This window comes from Stegodyphus dumicola, chromosome 3 (genome assembly GCF_044657685.1).
Source record: "Stegodyphus dumicola isolate Sdum_Otavi_A_Nest chromosome 3, ASM4465768v1".
Lineage (NCBI taxonomy): Eukaryota > Metazoa > Arthropoda > Arachnida > Araneae > Eresidae > Stegodyphus > Stegodyphus dumicola.
The window spans coordinates 106,230,102-106,250,728 of NC_140770.1; the positions used below are offsets into that span (position 1 = coordinate 106,230,102).

Here is a 20,627-nt window from a genome sequence, read left to right on the forward strand (position 1 = left end):
TTTAATTCCAATAGTTTTAACTAATTTTATAACTTATGCATTACAGAAAAGGCTTTCCTACAAATTGTAACTGATCCTGCAGATGGAGATTTTTTATGCTTCTTGTAGTGGGAAAAGAGAAATATTGTTGAATTTAGACATTGGAGAGTAGTTAAACATTTTGAATGTATGAGATGAAAGGAAAGACTGGTTTCATTAAGAGGTTTTGGTTTATTTAATTATGACAAAGCACACTAGGGCTATCTGCCTAAGGGAAGGGATGCCTTCGTGGAGGACTTTGTAAGGGAAACTGGCTCGCATACACGTTACACATAGGGAAAACCACAAAAACGCCCATGCAGCCAGCCTGTTCGCGGGATTCGAACCTCGGACCGAACTACCAGTGTTCACGACTTTACCACTCGGCCGCTGTTTCATCAGGAGGAAAAAAAAACATCTTTAGGTGACATACACATACATCACTGGATAAACTTCTGAATCTTCAAATAATTCGACTGAGAAAATTATGGGATTCCCCATTTATGATACGATATGATGTTCTATAACGTAATTTAAATTTATACAACCATATAGTCTAAAACCAGTCGCTCTTCACTTTAATCTGCAATGATATCGTTTTTGTCTTTTCTGTTAACACAAGCTCAATTGATGGTATTTGCTGGTGTACACGTCCAAGTGTTTTCTCTTTGAACACCTAAATTTTTTGAAGTATCCTGAAAGTATCTTCAAAAGCATCCAACTTTTTGAAACATCTTGGTATGCCTGACAACCAAATTTCCTTGCAGATTTTTGCTTACTTTTCTCCCTAATTTTCTTCTTTCCTTCTACAGTTATTTTCAGTGCTCACACAAGAAAATTAAGACTTTTTTATTGCTAGACTTCGATAAATTTTGCATTCTTGTCAATTTTTTAAAACATCAATTACATGAATTGTGTTTCAGCTGAAGACAGCTTTTCATTTTCTAGTCATTTTAACTATAAATAAAGTTTAAAGTGAAGTCCAAAGGATAAATATTTTAAATAAAAGATTTTTGCTAAATGACAAAAAAATAAAACAGTCCAGCAGGGTTTATTCTGTACCACCGAGTGACCCAATTCTTATATCGGCTGAAACAATCTAAATCATATTAAAGATCATGTTTTTTTATACAATCTATAACGCGAGAGAAAAGTTAGCTTCTTAAAACATTCTTTCTACGAGGATTAATATAAAAGATTATATTTATATATATATTTTTAAAGCTGGGACTTGAACCAAACTGTCAAACTTTTAAAGTTTAATTTACATGGTGGTTATAATTAAAGTTCCAATTTGAAATGGTCATAAAAGGAAAACTACCGGACCAAATGTTATCAAACTTGAGAATCATGTAAAGGAGGTTATGGGAATTTATTTTCCGCGTGAAAAAAAAAAAAAAAAGATTTCAAAAACTCACTACCAGGGGGAAAATGGCGCTGTATACAATATTGTTAAATAAAATAAGACATGGAAACATCTGTTTAAAATGTGTTTAATAGTTTCCGAAACGTGTTACAAAGCTTGATCAATGTAGCTTCCAGCATTTTCCAAAAGCAAGTTAAATCCTGTTACTGCATTCTTAACAGCAGCTCTTCGCATATCAGGAGGAATGTTACAGACATGTCAGTGTATCACAGTTTTTATTTCAGCCAAATTGTTTAGATTATCACCATAAACACTACTTTTGAGATAACCCCACGGCTAAAAGTCACAGAAATTGAGGCCTGGTGGGAAGAGGGGAAGTGTCGGCCTATAAGATGTTCATTCGTGAAATGTTGCCTAAGTAACTGTGCGAAACATGTGAGGTGGGGCCCATCCCTACATAAAAACCATAGTATCTAAAATGCCACGTTACTGCAGTTCATATATCACAAAACATTTTAACATTGATTCTAAGTGAGCTGCAATCACAGTGCTCCAGCTGTCGACTGCTTTTCAGAGAAAAATGGTTCAGTTATAAAACTAGCTGTCATTCAACTCTAAACGGTGTGGAATGACTGCTATGCAATCGAATGCGGTAGGAAATTGCAATGGAACTAGATAGATAACATGAGGGATTTCTTTGGCCCAAATCGATTAAAAGCGTTTGAATTAGTATCTTCATGTTTCAGGGCTGAATTCAGGCTTAAAAAATTACAAATTGGCGATCTGTAAGAAAACAATTTCCAGATTGTACGCACTTGTGCGAGTGATTTGCGATCTCACGTTTTCTAATCACTAATTCATGGTTTTCACGGACAAATTTATCCCTTATACGGATGGCGCACTCGACTTTTATCAAATTTAATGCCTTTAAATGGTAATTTGCTTACTTCAAAGTTTCTTAAGGGTATACAACATATTAAAACCATGTAACAAAAGGTTAAGCTAGGTTAAGCTACACATACTTATTTTCGGAACACAAGCGGTTCTCCAATTGGTTATTGAATAATGAAAACATGCATTGTCATGCAATACAAAACATTTGGAATACGTTTTCTTACTGAAAACGTAAGATTAAAAGTCATCTGCTTAATTCACAGCCATTTACAAGTCAACTACTTGGGCAATTGCAGAATCGTTTTGATCCTGAGCTTGTAAGACAAACCTAATATCACTGGATTTAAACACTTCTTTAATCTCCCGAGAACATTCCTTCTTTAGCTCATATTCCAAGAATATTAAGTGAATACAATTATTGCAAAAGAAATTGAATATTCATTTTGTTTCGGCTTGGCAGTTTACTAACGAGTTAACAAAACTTAAATTCTGCTTTTTGCTTCTAAGAATACAACAATATTTTAAATATTTACAAATAAAATATTAAATTGGAGATTTAATTGGAACCTCACCAGTTGCTTAGCATTTGAAGATTGTTAAATACTAATTGTTTGTTGCGAAGTCTAACCCAGGCTGCATGGTTGGTTTTTGTAGTTTTCTAGGTTCTCTTTACAAAGGTTCTCTATGAAAGCATCTTAATCAAAAAGCTCCCATGTTCTTTCTATGTTCAAATAACTAATTAGCCTAGTTTAAGCATGATTTCCAACTGAAGTTACCAACAAAATCCGAATACTTTTTAAAAATCATGTAGCTTGCCAATCGGGAGTAACATGAAAGATATGGCGCCAATAATTGAATCGCTGTTACGGTACGCTGTTTCTAAACTTAGATGGTCATTCCTTAATTAAATAGCCAAACAGCGACCGAGCGGTACAGACGCTGAACACTGATAGTTCGGTCTGAGGTTCGAATTCCGCGAATGGGCTGGCAGCATGGGCGTTTTCATGGTTTTCCCCATGTTTAACGTGTATACGAGCCAGTTTTCCTTAGAAAGTCCTCCACGAAGGCATCCCTCCCCTTTAGCCCTCATGTGATTTGCCATAATTAAATAATCCAATCCAATCCTTAATTAAATATAATTGATTTGTAACTTCTACTAGAGCTGACGGTAAGAAGTAAAGTGTAAATAAATAATATCGTGTGCAATCTTGATTAATATAAAATTTAAAATATTTGCATTCAGACAGAAAGTTTTTTGAAATATTTGCAATTACTTTATAAGAAGGATTTATTAATAACCGTAATAATTACTTATTATATTACTGATGATTAGGATTCAATTCTTGACAATTACATTCTAAATTAGAATTTTAAGGATATAATAAAAATACGATACACATAAAAATACATTTTAGGATAAAAAATGAGTTGATTTTTTTATGTTTAAAAACTTAAACATAAAAATTATTATAATTAAATTCATTTAATAAACATCGTATCCTCGTTGTTAATTGAATTCAGAATTTGGGTGTCGTTTATATAATTATTCTTACTTGTCCACAGAATCTGCTGACTTAGCCAGTCATTAAGCAGCTGCAGATCATTTCTACATAACCATTGAACTTCCATTAATTCAGTCTCTAGAGGGTTGTATGTGTATATCATAATTTGACTTTTATAAAAATGATTATTCTAAATCTTATGTTTCTATAAAAATATACTGTGCTTTAAAAATATGGATGACAGTATCAGCCGCTTCATAAGCAATAGTTTGTTTAAGAAATAAATTATGCAGTTAATGTCATAAAATATTTTCATAAAATTCAAAGAAACATCAAACAAAAATTCAGAGTTTTAGACAATTTGATTTAAACGAAGTTAAAGTAAAGTAGCAGACGATAAAACGCCAAAGGTAAAAATTTATTCTTATTTTTTTTTTAAAAAAGGAAGAAAGAGAGAAATCTAAAAAAAAAATAGTTAAAAATGTGAATAATATCATCTATAATTTAAAAAAAAAAAGCTTTTCATTTAGTATTAATAAATATTTATTACGGATCATTGAGGGAAAAAATTTCATATAATTAATTCTCCCTACAATTTTACTTGAAATTTAAGGTTAAAAATAGCTGTGCTATTCACTGTAACAAAAATCCATAAACCACATTTGGCATTATTACCGATCAAAAAAAAGGTGCCAAATTTCAAAATGCGAAAATATGTAAATTTGTGTATATCTTAGAAAATTTTGAATAAAAAAGTCTAATTTTTTGCAGGTATGCTTAGAAATACACCTACTTTAAGATGATGGTATAAATTTTATAGGTTATAATTTGAAATTTTTTTTGAAAAATTTATAAAAATTATTTTAAAATAGAACACAAAAAATAGGTAAATTTTATTTGGAATGAACATAATTTCGAAATGTGAAAGGAAAAATCAAAAAAGTTTAATAAAAAAAGAGATATTAATAAATATTTACCAAATTCAATTAACATTGAGGAGCTAAAATGCTGAGAGCTAATATTTTAAAAACTACTCATACGATTTTTACAAAACTTGGTATTCTGGCATAATTTGAGTCGTAGAATCGAAATATGGAAAAATGGTATTCTGGCATAATTTGAGTCGTAGAATCGAAATATGGAAAAATATTGAAATATTATTTCAGAAAAAGTCCGATTTTGTGTTAAAATACCTATGTTACAATAGTGCTATACATAAATCTAATATATATCCTAAGTCATGCTTTCGAGACATGGAAAACGCAGTTTGAATTTTGTCAAGCGGCCCAGTAAAACAAGAGATATGGCACTGTCCCCCCCCCTTTTTTTTTTTTTTTTTTTTTTTAAAGCAGTGTACATTTTTCAGAAAAGAATTTAAAAAAAAAATATTTTACCTTATTTACATAGACATAGCATGATTTTAGTTTCAGCGTAATTCGTTCCAAAAACTTTAAGAATATTCAATAGCAAATATTTGCCTTCAAGCATGATACTGATAAAACTGTATACACTCACCTCATGCAGTAAAGTTCCATAGCTGAAGCATTTTCATATGTCATAGGATCATTATCAAGAAAAGCAGTCAGCCAGTCTGGCAAGGAAGTACCACATGCCAGGCTGATTCGAACACATTCAAAAAAGTCTGTATGTTTGCTTACACTTCCACTGGTAATTGGTGAGAAAGAAAACTGTGGTTTCAGAACACTTTTCAGTTTTGTATAAATTACCTCAAATGGCCTGGTAATGAACATTACAAACTGAAAAAAGATATTATGATTTACTTAGGCATAAAGATGGCATTATTATAATTAATGATTTAATAATAATGAGAAAAGATAGAGCAATTATAAATAGAAGATTATTTTACGCTAAATGCATCACAAATCATGTTTATTCTTTTATATCCATTTATTTAACTGAAACATAAAATTGAAAGATTTCAAGTATATACAGTTTCATTTAAATATTTACAGAGGTATATTGATTTAGGAATGCAAAATTAAACGGCTACAAGAGTATATGCAGAATGAAGAAAATGGTACATGTAATGTTTTGTTTCCTTAAGAAAAATTCATCCCAGATAAAGTACGTCCAAAGTATCACAAAATGATGTAGAAAATCTGATTTTTATATATTAAGTAACACTGAGAACAAAACTAACTTTGAACACTAAGAATTTTGATCAGCACTGGTGCCAACACAACTTCTGATGTCCATCTTGATACCAGACTTCTATTATCACTCTGAATACCTTTGGTAATCTACATTTCTCAAAGATAATTATTCTATTCCATGAAAGCTTTAACTGCCATTAATTTTTGGCAAAATGAGTAATGCTAATTCCTTGCAGCCACATAGTAAATAGAAGTATTGCTGTTATAAGTGGGATCAAGCTTACTTCAAATAAGTATTCATATCTGTACTTTGTGCCTTCACCTTTAACCCTTAGCCTGTCGACTGATTTTCTGCAAATCCCTTTAAAACTGTTGCTAGTTTTGGACCGAACTTCCCGTAAAAATGTCGCGAAAATAACCCTAAACCTCTGAAAATTGTCAGGTAATTCTTTAGTTATTTCCCATCCCTCCCAGAATTTTACTTCAATGATTCTGCTAAGTGAGATTGATTACTAGATATTGTTCCATACATGTGAGCTGTCAAGACTAGAAGCTCTGTGACGACCGTCTCAATGCCGCAGGGTACAGCTGCAAAACTTACTTCCCTGAAACAATCTTATTTTCAAATAAATTGGTTTTAAAATTTACTCGGTTAAGTTTTTAATCCTTACACATTTTTAACCTAAGTAACCTAAATCTGTATGTCACTGATTATCACCTGCATTTCAATGCAAACTGATTAAACTGCTATCATTAAATTCTGTTCTGACAAATATCTGGTGCAACTTTCATTCCTTCTGAGATATTGCTGAAACATTTTGTATTATTTCCGATTTTCTGTATTTTTGCCATTAAATAAAAATATTTAAAACTTTCACCGTTTTCCTATATTCTTCAACTGCATGCAAATAATAATTATTTTAAATAATTTCTTTTTGCCTTAATTATTACGTAGCTTTAAGAGTAATAAACGAAACAATTGGGTGTTATTTAAGGGCTGAGATGGCGATAATATCAATATTAAATTTGCATTTTACTTTTTTATATACATTCAAGATATTCAGAAAGGGAATTATAACCTGAAACTGTTTTCAGGGTATCATAAATTTATTTTAAATCAATTTAAAAATTCTTGCTTTCCTGTCCAAGAAAAAATAGTAAACTTAAACTGAAATAGGAAAGATGAGACATATTAATAACAAACAAAGCAATATTGTTACTCACTAGATTACGATATAATTTGTTCATTATAGTATATTTGTAAAGAAAGAGTGTTGCTGTACATTTTGTAAAGTATAAATAAGCATTGGATTTACGAATTATAACAGTTATTAATTATTTAATAATTCATCATAAGAATATGAATAATTAAATATTTTTTTGGAGATATATTTTCCGGTGATAATTTTTTTCTAGGAATCCCAGCATTCATTTTTTGAAGCATTCATTATGTTTTAAATAAATGTCTTGTTCGAACATAGCATTAAGTATTGCCACCAAATCTCCAACAAAGGAAATACCTTATTAGGGAGGATATTTAAACAAAAATTTTTATTAGAATAAATATTTTTGTTATTTTAATACTGCTAATAATATATAAACAGTAATTTCAGTTCACTATAGTTCAGTGAATAAGATTGCTGGATGTTGGTAGTTTGTTGTTGGCAACCGAACAGTTTAGCTGCTTGGTGTCTTTATAATTTTCTCCATGCGCAACGTGAAGACAATTTTATTTAGAAATTTACCCATGAAAGTGTTCTCTTAAAACAGATAACCCATGACTTCTTAAAAACTGTAAAATATAATCTGTGGGTATTTTCCATTATACGATAACACGAACAAAATGATTTCCCATACAAAAACATATGATCAGCGCTATTATTGGCCGCCGTTTAATTAAATGCATCGATCTTATTCCTTACAATTAATTTTCCTTTTTCAAAGAAAGTTTGTTTTCGGTAAAATGTACTATTTACAATGTGCCATTTTAGTTTGCTCGTTTGCTATGCAAATATTCAAATTCAGACAGATATTGCGTAAGTTCAGGAAGCCAACTAGTCTTAGTCTCCAAGCGGTAAGATAGTTGAGCACCGGTAAATTCTAGCTGTTGCATGGGAGGTTTAGGGATTTTTCACAAATGCAATTGTGAATTAACATTTTGTTTCCCTCAAAAAAAAAATCTACCCTGAAGACTTCCTTTCCCTTAGACAAATAGGTCCTGTGTGCTTTATCATAATCCAAAATCTTAAGCGTAAAAATCTTTTATCATAGCCGATGATGACGATAAAATATTTTCTATCTGATGTGTCAAGTTAGCATAATTGTATATTTCTAATGAAAACTGTTTGGCCCATGTTACCCTATAATGAAAAAAAGATTAAAATCGGTTTTTAGCTTAAACAGTATTTTCATTATTAATTATATCACGAATTTTATCAACAGTATTTTCATTATTAATTATATCACGAATTTTATCAACAGTATTTTTAGTATTAAGTGCAGGCATGTATTCATAAATATACACAAAGCTGTGTTTAATGAATACGGCTAATTTTTATATAAAATTTTACAGAATAAAAATTTAGGTTCATAGGTCAGCCATAGAAAGAAGGGTTGTGTATTATAAGAGAGAGAAATTTAAGAATTGAAAAATTTACCACGAAATAATATAAAAATGTAATACAACACAAAAGAGTACAGTACTACTTCATACTGTTTTATGGATATACGGAAGACAGAAACAGGATTTCAGCTGTATTCGTTCACCAGAGAAAACTTTTCATATGAAGTTATTTTTTTTAAATCTTTCACTATACAAGAAATACAAAAGCAGTATAGGAATTCCTTTTCTTAATATCCAACCGAAGAGCTGAGGGGACGTATAATGATTAACATACAGTGGGTGCCTGGAATTATTTTGCTTTACATGCAGTTTCCTTATATATGTAAAACAAAATCAACTTTCACCCATTCCAGGATTTCAAGAACTCACAGAGAGAAAAAACTAATTTTATTGCTGTCTGACTGATTGCTTCGGGAAGAATAAGTCTTCCAACTCAAGCTTCTAGCTATTCAAATACAAATGCTTCTCAGAAGACATTTGGGCCGCATCTGCTTTGTTAAAGAAAGTCTTTTGGGGGTGAAATCATCCACTTCAACGGGTTTTTCAAATAAAGCATTCAGTGGTCCTGTTATTACCTGCTGACCAACAGAAATTCCGCAGAAACTTTTCTTCGGAAAAAAAAAAAAAAAAAAAAAAAAAAAAAAAAAAAAAAAGTTTTATAGTTTAAGAATTTCCAGTCTGACAGCAAGCTTTTGGTATTTTTAATATATAGATGAAAAAGAAACTAAGTTGTTTTTAATATAGAAGAAAAAAAAAGTTAATAAGCTTATTTAAATTATTTTACACAGCACCGAGTAAGGAGACGAAATTTAATTTTCTTTATAAATATTTATCTCAAATACTTTATGTGTAGAGTTTTTCAAGTTACGAGAATAGAGCGTTAGTGCATGCATTTTCAAATCAGATTTATTTAATTAATATACATGGATATGCTGAACAAGCACACTTTCGCACATGTAAACTGTATATTAGTACATACATAAAAATGAAATAAAATTTGAAAACAACGCAATTTAAAAACTACTGTATTAAAAAATGATTAAAAATCTGCTTTTACTTCATTTTTTTTTCGTTATATACATTTACTTCAGTTTTGCTATGTGCATTTACTTAATTTTATTTTGTTATATGCATCTTTTTACAGTTAGTCTTTTTGACACATGTTTAGATTATTTGAGTATGACAAAGGAAACGAGATCTATCAGCCGAAGGAATTGGATGTCTCTGTGGATGACTTTCTAAGTAAAACATACTCATGTTCTTTTTACACATAGGGGAAATCACAAAACCCAACCATGGGTATATGAATTGAAGAATAACTTTCACTCATGCTATTGCTCTTAGCATTGACATTTGGAGAGATGCTAATTTATTTTCTCATTTATTTGAAATTCTTTTAATGTAATTAATTTAATTTAGGTAATTGTTCTTCTGACTGCAATTTTTGTGCGTATTATATCTAACCCTTCCATACACTGTTTACCGATAGGTTTCTTTCCAGAAAAGTTTCAAGGAATACGTATTTTTTTCTTAAATTTTAAAACATTTTTTATTTAAAATCTTAATAATAAAATTTTTAAAACAAATATTTCTAGAAATTCCTTCAGCATATTGATTTATTCCATTTAATTGAAGTTTTCGAGTAGAATATCTTCCTTTCAACATTCATAAAATTTTTATATGTCAGTTCACCATTTCTAGGGTACACAGAGCCACACATAAGAGTACAAAACTCAGGCATGCTGAGAGCACAGTTTTAATATTTCAGAATGTAAAAAGAAGAATATGCCATTATAATAACGTGCATTTGAATTATGAGGTCAAGCAAGAAAGCTGGTTGCTACATTTTATATTTTTTTCTGACGAATCAGAAATTGTAATCAACTTTTAATACAAAAATAAAATATTTTATTGTATAACATATGTACTAATCGAAAGGGCGTTTGCTGTTACAATTTTTATTTTTTCCTGTTTCTACTAAAATTTCGCAATACTATAACAACATGTGATACTGTTTGACTTTCATTTGTATAAAGTACAACAAGGCAAATAGTTGTAAAACGATTTATCTTCATTCGCAAACTTTTAGTCGGCACACAGATAATACATACCTGCTGTCTGACAATGATACTTCACTCTCAGGACTCTTTCGTACTCTTTTCAAAGAGACTTCACACCCCATTAAGCGCTTTGTGTCAACTGACAACCACCTGCAGAAAGGTAGGGAAAAGAACACCAGAGCGCATCGTCTAAACACGTCTTAAGCATTTTTGGCAAAATTTCGGCTTTAAAAATTTTTCGAGTGATTTTAAGTTCGTGAAAAGACGTCTAAAGGATTTTTAAAGGAAACCCTGAAAATGTTTAAACACGTCTTAAGCAGTTAAAGGGTTAATATAGCACTTTCATAATTTTCCCCCTAAGTGCTCTAAAATTTGCATAGGAATTAAAATGCTCTCAACATTTTGGCGACATTCTACATTCCTGAAAAAAATGGAGGGGGGAGGAAACACAGAAAGCTGATAATTTCCTTTAAATAAATAAATTCCCAAAAATATTCAACAAATACTACAGATCTGAGCAGAAAATAACAAATCCAGAATATGTCGAAATTAACAGAACAGTATTAACCCTTTGTAGCTGTATGTATACTCCCAGCCAAGAAAGCTTTTTTACCGCTCCAGACGTATATCTGCTCTCAGGTACCATAGCAAAAAACCATATTAATCTTACATTATATTAAGTCGACAAACTACATAATCTTGCATATTATGTATTACTGTTCATTCAACAAAAATTAATTCTCATCAGCATGATAAATAGTTATGTATTAGATACTTACATATAAACTTAATGCAAAGTTAGATACTTATGTATAAACTTAATGCAACAGCAAAGGGTTAGGCATGTGCTCCGCACTGTTTAAAAAAATGTAGTGAAAATTAAGGTTTAGACATGGAAGCAAATATTTATTAATAAGTTATCACAATCTGGTGCAAAAGAATTAAACACTGAAAATTTTATAAAAACAGCTTCAGAACTACAGGGATCAGAAGTCAAACAACAAAAATCAGAGTTATATTTTCAAACTTCCCCAGAACTAGTTTCGATGGTTTTACCGAACCACCATTGTCAGCTGCAAAAGCGCAAATGAACAAGATAGGATATAATGATCAGATAAGATAAGAAAGCCTAGACAAAAAATAAGCTAGTGGCACCATCTGTTGATGAAACCAGAACTAAAACATAATTTCTTTAAAGGACGAAGGCAAAGATGAATTGGAATTAGGATCATTAACTAGAACAGAAAGATTTTTTTGAATGTGAAACACCTCTAGAAAATCCAGTTCTCCAGCTGATCTGTATAATAGAGTTGAAAATCTAGAAATTAAATATTTAGCTAATGGATACGAAGCAGTACCTAAATTTGATACAATAGGGCAGAAAGGAATACCACTTTTATGAATTAAATTCATACTATTATGTCTCTATTAGACAATAACATTTACACCATTAAAGATTAAATAGAGTTTGTAAAAAAAGGTTAAAAACATTTCTCCTAGAAATTTACTCATGGTTTCTTTGATGTAAAATCATTATTCACCAATGTTCCAGTGGAGGGTGCATTAAGATGCCTAGAAACCAGACTTCGCGAATTTCATTTCTCTTGCATCGAAATTGATGAGCTAATTTCTCTTACTGAACTCTGTTTGAAACAAACACATTTTGTTTTCCAAAATAAATATTACAAGCAAACTGAGGGATTAGCCATGGGAAGCCCCTTCAGTCAAACCCTGCTGATATCTACATGCATTATTATGAATCAAAATTGTTTGAAACTTCCAGGTATAGTTCCGCTACGTAGATGACACTTTTACTCTGTTTAAAGGTAATAAAGATGATTTAAATAAAGTTCTTTCAATAATAAATTCTATTGATCCTGCTATTCAGTTCACTTTTGAACTTGAGACTTGCAATTCTCTTCTGTTTCTCGACATTCTGGTCACACGTAACACATCCAACTTCAGTACTATGGTTTATCATAAACCTTCATCGGTTTGCCTTCCACCACACTTTAAATCATGTAATCCGACTACACAAAAGTTAGCTTCATTTTATTCCTATGTTTTCCGTTCTCTTCAAGTTTGCTTCTCCAAAGTATCCCTTGATGAAGAACTAAATTATTTAAAAGCAGTAGCTCTTGACAGGGGCTTTTCACCCACCATTATTAGTCAAGCAGTTAAAAAATTCTCATCTCAACACATCAAAAGGCACACTTTTGTTTTAGGAGATTATAAAAATTCTGTTGTCATTTCCTTCTTTCCATCAATTAGCGATAAAGTTGCACTTATTTTACAGAAATTTAACTTTCGGGTTGTTTATTCTCCCATCAATCAAATTCCGAGTTCCATACTCAAGGACCCCATTCCGGATATGAATTCCTGGGGTATTTATAGGATTCCTTGCCAGTGTGGTTTAATTTACATTGGCCAAACTAAGAGAGCCTTAAAATTTTGCATCACGGAACATGAGGCATATGTTAGAAAAAAGGAAACACAGAAGTCTTCTGTTGCTCAACATTGTTGGTCCGAAAATCACACTTTCAATTTTTCTGCTGCTAAAATTATTCAAAAAACATCTTCCATTGGAGAACTGGATTTTCTAGAGGCATTTCACATTCAAAAAAATCTTTCTGTTCTAGTTAACGATCCTAATTCCAATCCATCTTTGCCTTCGCCCTTTAAAGAAATTATGTTTTAGTTCCGGTTTCATCAACAGATGTTGCCACTATCTTATTTTCTGTCCAGGCTTTCTTATCTTATCTGATCATTATAGCCTATCTCATTTATTTGCACTTTTGCAGCTGACGATGGTGGTTCTGAAACTAGTCCTGTGAAAATTTGAGAATATAACGCTGATTTTTGTTGTTTGACTTCTGACTTAGTATTTGTTCAGCATGTTATTGTGTCTTAACTACAAGGATATTATAAATAAAATGTTTAATTTTTATGTAGCCTCCAAACAGCAAAATGTAGTTAATAACATGTTGGTACTTTTAAACATGAGAAATTTCATACATTTATATGCAAAATTTATTGAAAGACTAGCAAATAAAAGTTTAGTTACAAAGCAAATAATAGCACTGTTGTTTTACCTAATTTGAATGCATTAACTGTGAAGCAAACAACTTTTATTTTGTAGTTTCTTATTAATTTATATAAAATCAATGATAATCACTGAAAGTGACCTAAATCTTTACACAAATTCCCTGAAATATAGACAAATTTTTCATGTAAAAGTACTGATATGTTCTGTATCTTAAAGCATAGCAAACATTTTACAATTTGAGTTTTTTATCAGGGACCATATAAAACTTAGATTTTATATTTAAAAACCTCTGAAACCTCCAATTCTGACACGATTTTCAGAAAACTCTTCATCATATTTTAAGAAATTTTATTGTTGAAAAGTACATATCTGGGATTAAAGTTCAGGAAATAATGTCTGAAGTCATGTTTTTTTACACTCCATATAAACATGAACATATTATACTAGATTACTAAGCAATCAAAAAAGAATGTGTAACAGAATTTTAAGAAGTAAAAAAATTTTACTTTTTCACTAAGTTGGTTTTATTTCCTTTTCTACCCCCTCATTTTTTTTTTTAGCAACTTGACTTTTGAGAACTGAGATGGGAAAATTTTGTGGTCTAGACCATTTCAGAGTAAAAAGCTTAGAAGAAAAACATAGCACACTGAAAAGTATACATGAATATTTGTACTACTATTACTGTATTTCAAAGAAGTTATCATTAATCTAACTAATATTATTTTTACTTACACAATGCACTTCCCTATCTATGTACATATTTTATCATAAGTTTCTAAATCATATATGTTAAAAATGCTAAGAGAAGTTATGTGTGAGAGAGAAATTTCTGAGTAAATATGAGTAAAATCTGTCCTAGTTAAAGACTGAAAACAAATTTTATTACAGCGTCAGGAAAAATTATGAATTTCAAATGCTTTTAAAATTATTTAGCCCAATATATTTTGTAGCTAGATTTCCCCATTTACTCAAAAATTAAAAAGAACAGTTATGAAAAATTTCTTAGTTTCCACTGTAAATTTTATTATTAGTTAGTTGAAAATACTGTTTAATCAGCCTTACCTGTAGTCCTTCTTTCTTTGCTAAATGGTCAAAATAAGATGCTGTACTGAAATAAAAACATAAATTTAAAAATGTAATATTTTCTAATAATCATTTACACACACATTTGACCAAACTAATTTCTCTGTCAAAAATTTTTACTAACCAAAGGAAACGTAGATCTGTATATAAAGACTCTTGTTATTCCAAACTATTTGTATTGCACACGATTTATAAAAATGATTCATTGCATTTTAAAGTTTTATAATTTCCAAGTTATCACACATAATAATCCTGTTATGAAAGAAGATATCTTAATTTTTTAAATTCACTTAACTTTTTTATGAAACATTGTATAACAGATATGAATTCTGTGGTGAGTTTACAGCAGAAAGAGTTTAGTGTTTTAGAATATGCGAAGTTTTTATTCATTATTATTATACAATGAGTACTTCAAAGGCAGTGCAATATAAATCCACATATTCATAGAGATTCTACAGCAATATTAACAGTTCAAGAATCTGGTTGCCTGTACGAAGGCAAGAGCACAAAACAGTAAAGCATTTCTAACAAAGCAGTGGAGAAAGTTAGAGAAAATTCCACAAACAGCCCATAAAAAAAATCAATAAACTGAAGCAGTACCAATGGGAACATTCTGTAAAGAAGATTATAACTGAAAAGATATATTGACAAATATTGTAATATTTGGAGCAAAAGTATTCAGATTACATAAAGTAATATGAATTTTCCAAGCTGATAAATACATAAGATATAGTTGACACATAAGCTGATAGATACATTATATGTACTATGCTGATAGATTTCCAAGCTGATAAATACATAATATAAGCAAGACCATTTTTCTGATTAGTGTTTGTTTTTGCATTGAGTACTGCAAGCAAGATAATAATTTTGCCTCCTGCTTAATCAAAGTGACGAAGCAATGTTTCACTCGCTGTCACAATGTCTAGTTATGGAGCATGGAAAATGTCCTACTTTCATTGAAGAGGAATGGATTTACCCAAACTAAATGTCATCCCACCATTTCACAGTTTCACATACAGTGTCTTTTTTTAACCCCCCTTAAAGAATACTCAGAAAGCCATATCATATCTTAATGTGCTGCGGTTGTGGTTATTTCTTCGCATAAAGATTATTTGGAGAATTTTGCAGTCCAGTAAGATAAGGCTTCACATTATTGATAGCACTCATGCTATCAGATCGATCAATATAGGAAAGATGCTTATTGTTAAATGGCCATCGAGATCTTTGACTTTGGGCCTAATGAATTTTTCTTTTGGGGATACGTTAAACATAATGTTTATATGATCTCACTGTCAGCAATAACAGAAGAGCTTTAGGATCGCATTACAGCTGGTTTGGTGATAATCAGCAGGAAAATGCTATAATACATCCAAGAAAAATTGAAGTATAGCTTAGACACGTGTCTTGTAACAAGAGGAGCACACACAGAACATTTATAGAGTTATTAATAAAATAGGAAAGAATTTTAGGTTTTTTTTCTGATTATCTGTACCCATCTGAAAAGTATTTAAGAGACAATTACACTATGCCATCAAAATACACAACCCAAGTAAGCATATGCATACAGCTTCAAATTTGATAGCCTTTATTATTATTATTATTATTAGTGTTTGATTTTGCATTAAGTATTTTTTTTTCCCCAGTAAGGAATAGTGATGGGGATATGGAGTTTGCCAGCCGATGGGGGGAAAAAATTTAATTTCTTCAGAAATCTGGAATTTTGCCTGGTGGCAAAGATTGCAAAAATTTGCATTCTACGAAATTATGTTTCTTAAATGATTGAACACTGTTTAAGAAGCATGACTTCACAGAATATATTATAGATATATTAAGTTGCATTTGAGAGGATTTTATGAATCAAACTCTGTAGGTGATGCTGAATTTGTGCAACTCTCTGATATGTTTTTTAATTGAAAATAGATTGTTGTGTACATGACGAGAACAACAGGATAAAAAAATTACATAATTATTTCTTGAAAAAGGGTAAGTGTTTCGTCACATATGTTTCTTGCTTTTTAAATTTTATATATTCATTGCTCTTAGAATACTCAGCGTGCAGCCACTTTCAAAACCATAGCTACCTTATCAGCTTGGCAGAAAATTAGTTGCCAACTTTTGGCAAACTTTTGGAAAGAGATGCGGATAATCAGAAAGTACCCATTTTTACATCATTTCATACAGTACTCATTTTTTATTTATAAAACTTTGTAAAATATGGCATTTTGAAACTCAATGATTTATGGTCATTTGAATTACCCAATACTTATCTGTTTTTACCTATACCCAGCTCCAATTCTTAAAAAAAAAAAAAAAAAAAAAAAAAAAAAAAATCATCTCACAAAATTCTCTTAGTTCCAAGAGTTCCACATTAATTATGTTATTATAAACATTCTTTACAATACACTACAATTACACAAATATATTACTTTTCATCACAGTTTCAGTATTAGAAGATTATTTCAACTATGCTCAATAAAATAGGATAATTTATTTCAGCCATATTCTAATATAGCTGAAATTTCACTATTTTTGATGAAACAAAAACACACAAAAAACCTAAATTTCAGTTCTTTCACTTTTGGTACTAAATACATATATTTTTTAAATGACAGAGGTCTCAGAATTTAAAGAATTAAAATATACATTGCTCAAAGAAAACATTCTATTTTCAAAATAAAGATATCTTGAACAATTGTTTTACCTTCAAGTTCAAAAATTATGTTTTCCCCCCATCACAGGGTGCCACAGAAATTTAGGAACCTTTTTAATGTAATAATTTCATAGACTTATTAATAGTAATAAAAAAATAGCATCATACAGTGTCAAAGTTTTGACAAGTTTTGTTTGTGAAAGTTTTGACACTGTATGATGTTATTTCCACAATATTTGAATTTGATAACGAACCTTCTTCTGGGAATGAACAATTTGCATTAGAATTAGATTAGATTATTTTATGACAAGCCACACAAAAGTTACCTGTCTCTAGGAAGAGATTTCTAAGGAAAACTAAAAAAACTGCACACCTTCATACCATTTAAATGCTACGAATAGATCCCCAGATATATCAGTGTTTCACAGCTTTAGTTATTGGTTGGCCACGCAAGATAAAATATACTTTGATTAAGAAATAATAATACAGAAAAACAAAAGACTAAGAAGAATACATCATTTACTCTGAAATGTGCATAAAGCTGTGGTAAAATAAAGCAGTTAATACAGATTTAAATTTACTAATATATGCCAAAATAAAGTATTTAATAATGTTAGCTTTCCTCACAAAGAGCCAGTTAACAGTTCATAGAAATGGATAAACAACACTTTTATGAACTTTGACTTGATTCTAGATGAGGGGAAGTAGCATTATTAAATAATGCCTTTTTATTTATATAAGCATACTTAAATTATAATTAAGAAATATATATATACAGTACAAAGTCCAAGATTCGGACATCCAATATCCGGAATGATCTAAAATCCAGACCTCAAAGCCACAAACTTTTTTTGTATGCTTTACCCATGCACATTTGATTTTTCCTCCTATAATGAAACATGGGGAGAGTCCCGATTCTTAATTTCACTTAGGCACTAAATAACATACCTCATTATTGAAGAATAAATCATTTAAGCATAAATTTCTGAAATCAGTAATTTTGCTCCATATCTGCATATCTGCTTGGCATACATTTCAAACTGAAACATTCTACATAGAAACATGGCTGTATTTTTTAACTACTAGTATTTCATATCCCTGACGCCAACCTGGCGAATCATTATTCATTATATTTTACTTTCATCACCACATGTTTATCAACACATGATAACTTGAATAATGACTCATGCTAAATAACAACAGTATGACACCCTTTTATGCTGACATCACGCTTGGCGATGATTACAATTAAATGCGCTAAGAAATGCTGACGAGGAAAAATTCAACAAAAATTTTTTTCATATGCTAAAAATAGATTTTGTTAATGAAACTTAGAGGCCAAAAGATTACATTTAATGCTATTTGAATTAAGAATAACTCATATGATATTCACATAAACCCAGAATTGGCATCAGAGCTTGTATGGCCGTGCTGGGCAGTAGGGAATACAAAATTTTTGGAATTTGGAGTAGCAAAATTAAGGGACGAAATTTTTTTTTTAATTTTAGGGAAAGCACTGGGAGCTAAAGTTTAGGGGCGGCAAAAATTTAGAACTTGGGAAGGCACTTTGGAGCAGAATTTAGGACCTGCAAAGACTGCATCAGGCAGTATCTAGCAACGGCCCTACATAAGCCTTAAGTATATGTGGGAGTTTATTTATTCAGGACTCAGATTAGCCTCAAGCATCAAGAAATAATTGTGCAAGAAATAATTGTAGTTATAATAAATAGCTAAATACAGTTCAGACTTAATTCAGTACGCTATAGAAGCAAAATAAAATTTAATGGAACAACTTGTCTTTCGTCGCCAATCTTATAATGCATAGCCAATAATGTATAGCGGACGCTATTAAGCAAGGCTAAAATTATCTTTACTGATTCTAAAGGATTTCAGTTAATGCAGTAGGCTGAGCTGCTCCTTAATTTTCAAATTTGACCCAGCTTATTATTTTTTGCAGACTGTTATTATTACAGCAATTTTATGAAAATTAAAGCTTGAACTTTTGATTATGTGAAAAAGAGTTTCTAATTCTGGAGCTACAAAAGGATCTACAAAGCGAAAGCATGTTTCAATGTCCATTAAAGAAAAAATGGAATTGCTGCAAAAAATGAATAAAGGCATATCCATATCAAAATTATGTGAGGAGCATGGCAATGGAAAGTCGACTGTACATGGCACAAGAAAAACAAAAACGGAACTTTTTGAATTTTTGGTGATTCTGGTACCCCACTTGCAATGAATAACAGAAAAATTGTTCGTTATGCTAAAAGTGACGATCATGACAAAGTGATGATTGAATGGTCAGACAAAGATGCAGCGAGGGCGTGACATTCACGGGTCCAATGCTAATGGCTCAAGCCAAAATTTTTCATGAAGAAATAAACTTATAAACCGAGTGCAGATATTTGACAGGTTGGGCAACCAAATTTTAAAATCCCGATGGTATGAGGCAATTAAAAATTTCAGTTGATACTGAAGCTCCTGAAATATTTGCAGATGAATTCATAGAACTTCTTACCAGTGAAAAATTATCTCCAGAACGAATTTACAACGCTGATGAAACTGGTCTTTTCTGGCAATATATACCGGAAATATCTTGGCAACCTCTAACGAAAAGGTTCCAACTGGTGTCAAAAAATCCAAAGCGAGATTAACAATTTTAGCATGCATAAGTGCTGCAGGAATACACAAGTGCAAAATTTTCATAATCGGAAAAAATGCGCGACCTCAAAGGGAATAACAATTTTCCCTGTTATATATTGTGCAAATAAAAGAAAATGGATGACACAAATGTTAATGAATGATTGGTTTGAAAATAATTTTGTACCCGAGGCTGGGCAACATTTGAATTCGCTGTAATAAACGAAGATGACATAACAGAAGTTATTATTGCGATGACAACGCCCCAATCATCAATCAATTAATGGATGGCGAAATCTGTAGTATGGTTCTAGATCTAGAAAATACCACTATCGATAGTAAAGAAAGTGACAGAGAGGTTATTGAAAACAAAAAAAATTTCAATTGACAAGTTAGTTGACATTCTGGACACAGCAGTTACAGGACTTGAACTGTGGAACTTTGTACTTGAACAAGAAATTATGTCTGTTTATGGAATTAAAGAAAATGTTTTAGCACACACACACACAAAAAAAAAAAAAAAAAATAAAAATAAATAAATAAAAATAAAAATAAAAAAATAAATAAATAAAATAATAATAATAAGCTATGAACAACTTACATTGCAAGAAATGTTTAATAAAGAGAA

At 30.7% G+C, this 20,627-nt stretch overlaps 1 protein-coding gene across 3 annotated transcripts in view; it reads right to left on the reverse strand.

Annotated features, from left to right (window-relative positions):
• Positions 1-20,627, reverse strand: part of LOC118201244 (general transcription factor 3C polypeptide 4-like) — a 102,272-nt gene that overhangs the window by 14,934 nt on the left and 66,711 nt on the right. For all 3 annotated transcript variants that reach the window (XM_085813117.1, XM_085813116.1, XM_085813118.1), the window contains 2 exons: positions 14,686-14,731; positions 5,296-5,537 (listed from right to left, as the gene is read on the reverse strand). In XM_085813117.1, the coding sequence (XP_085669243.1) occupies positions 5,296-5,537; positions 14,686-14,731 (288 nt within the window). The remainder of the gene's footprint in view (positions 1-5,295; positions 5,538-14,685; positions 14,732-20,627) is intronic.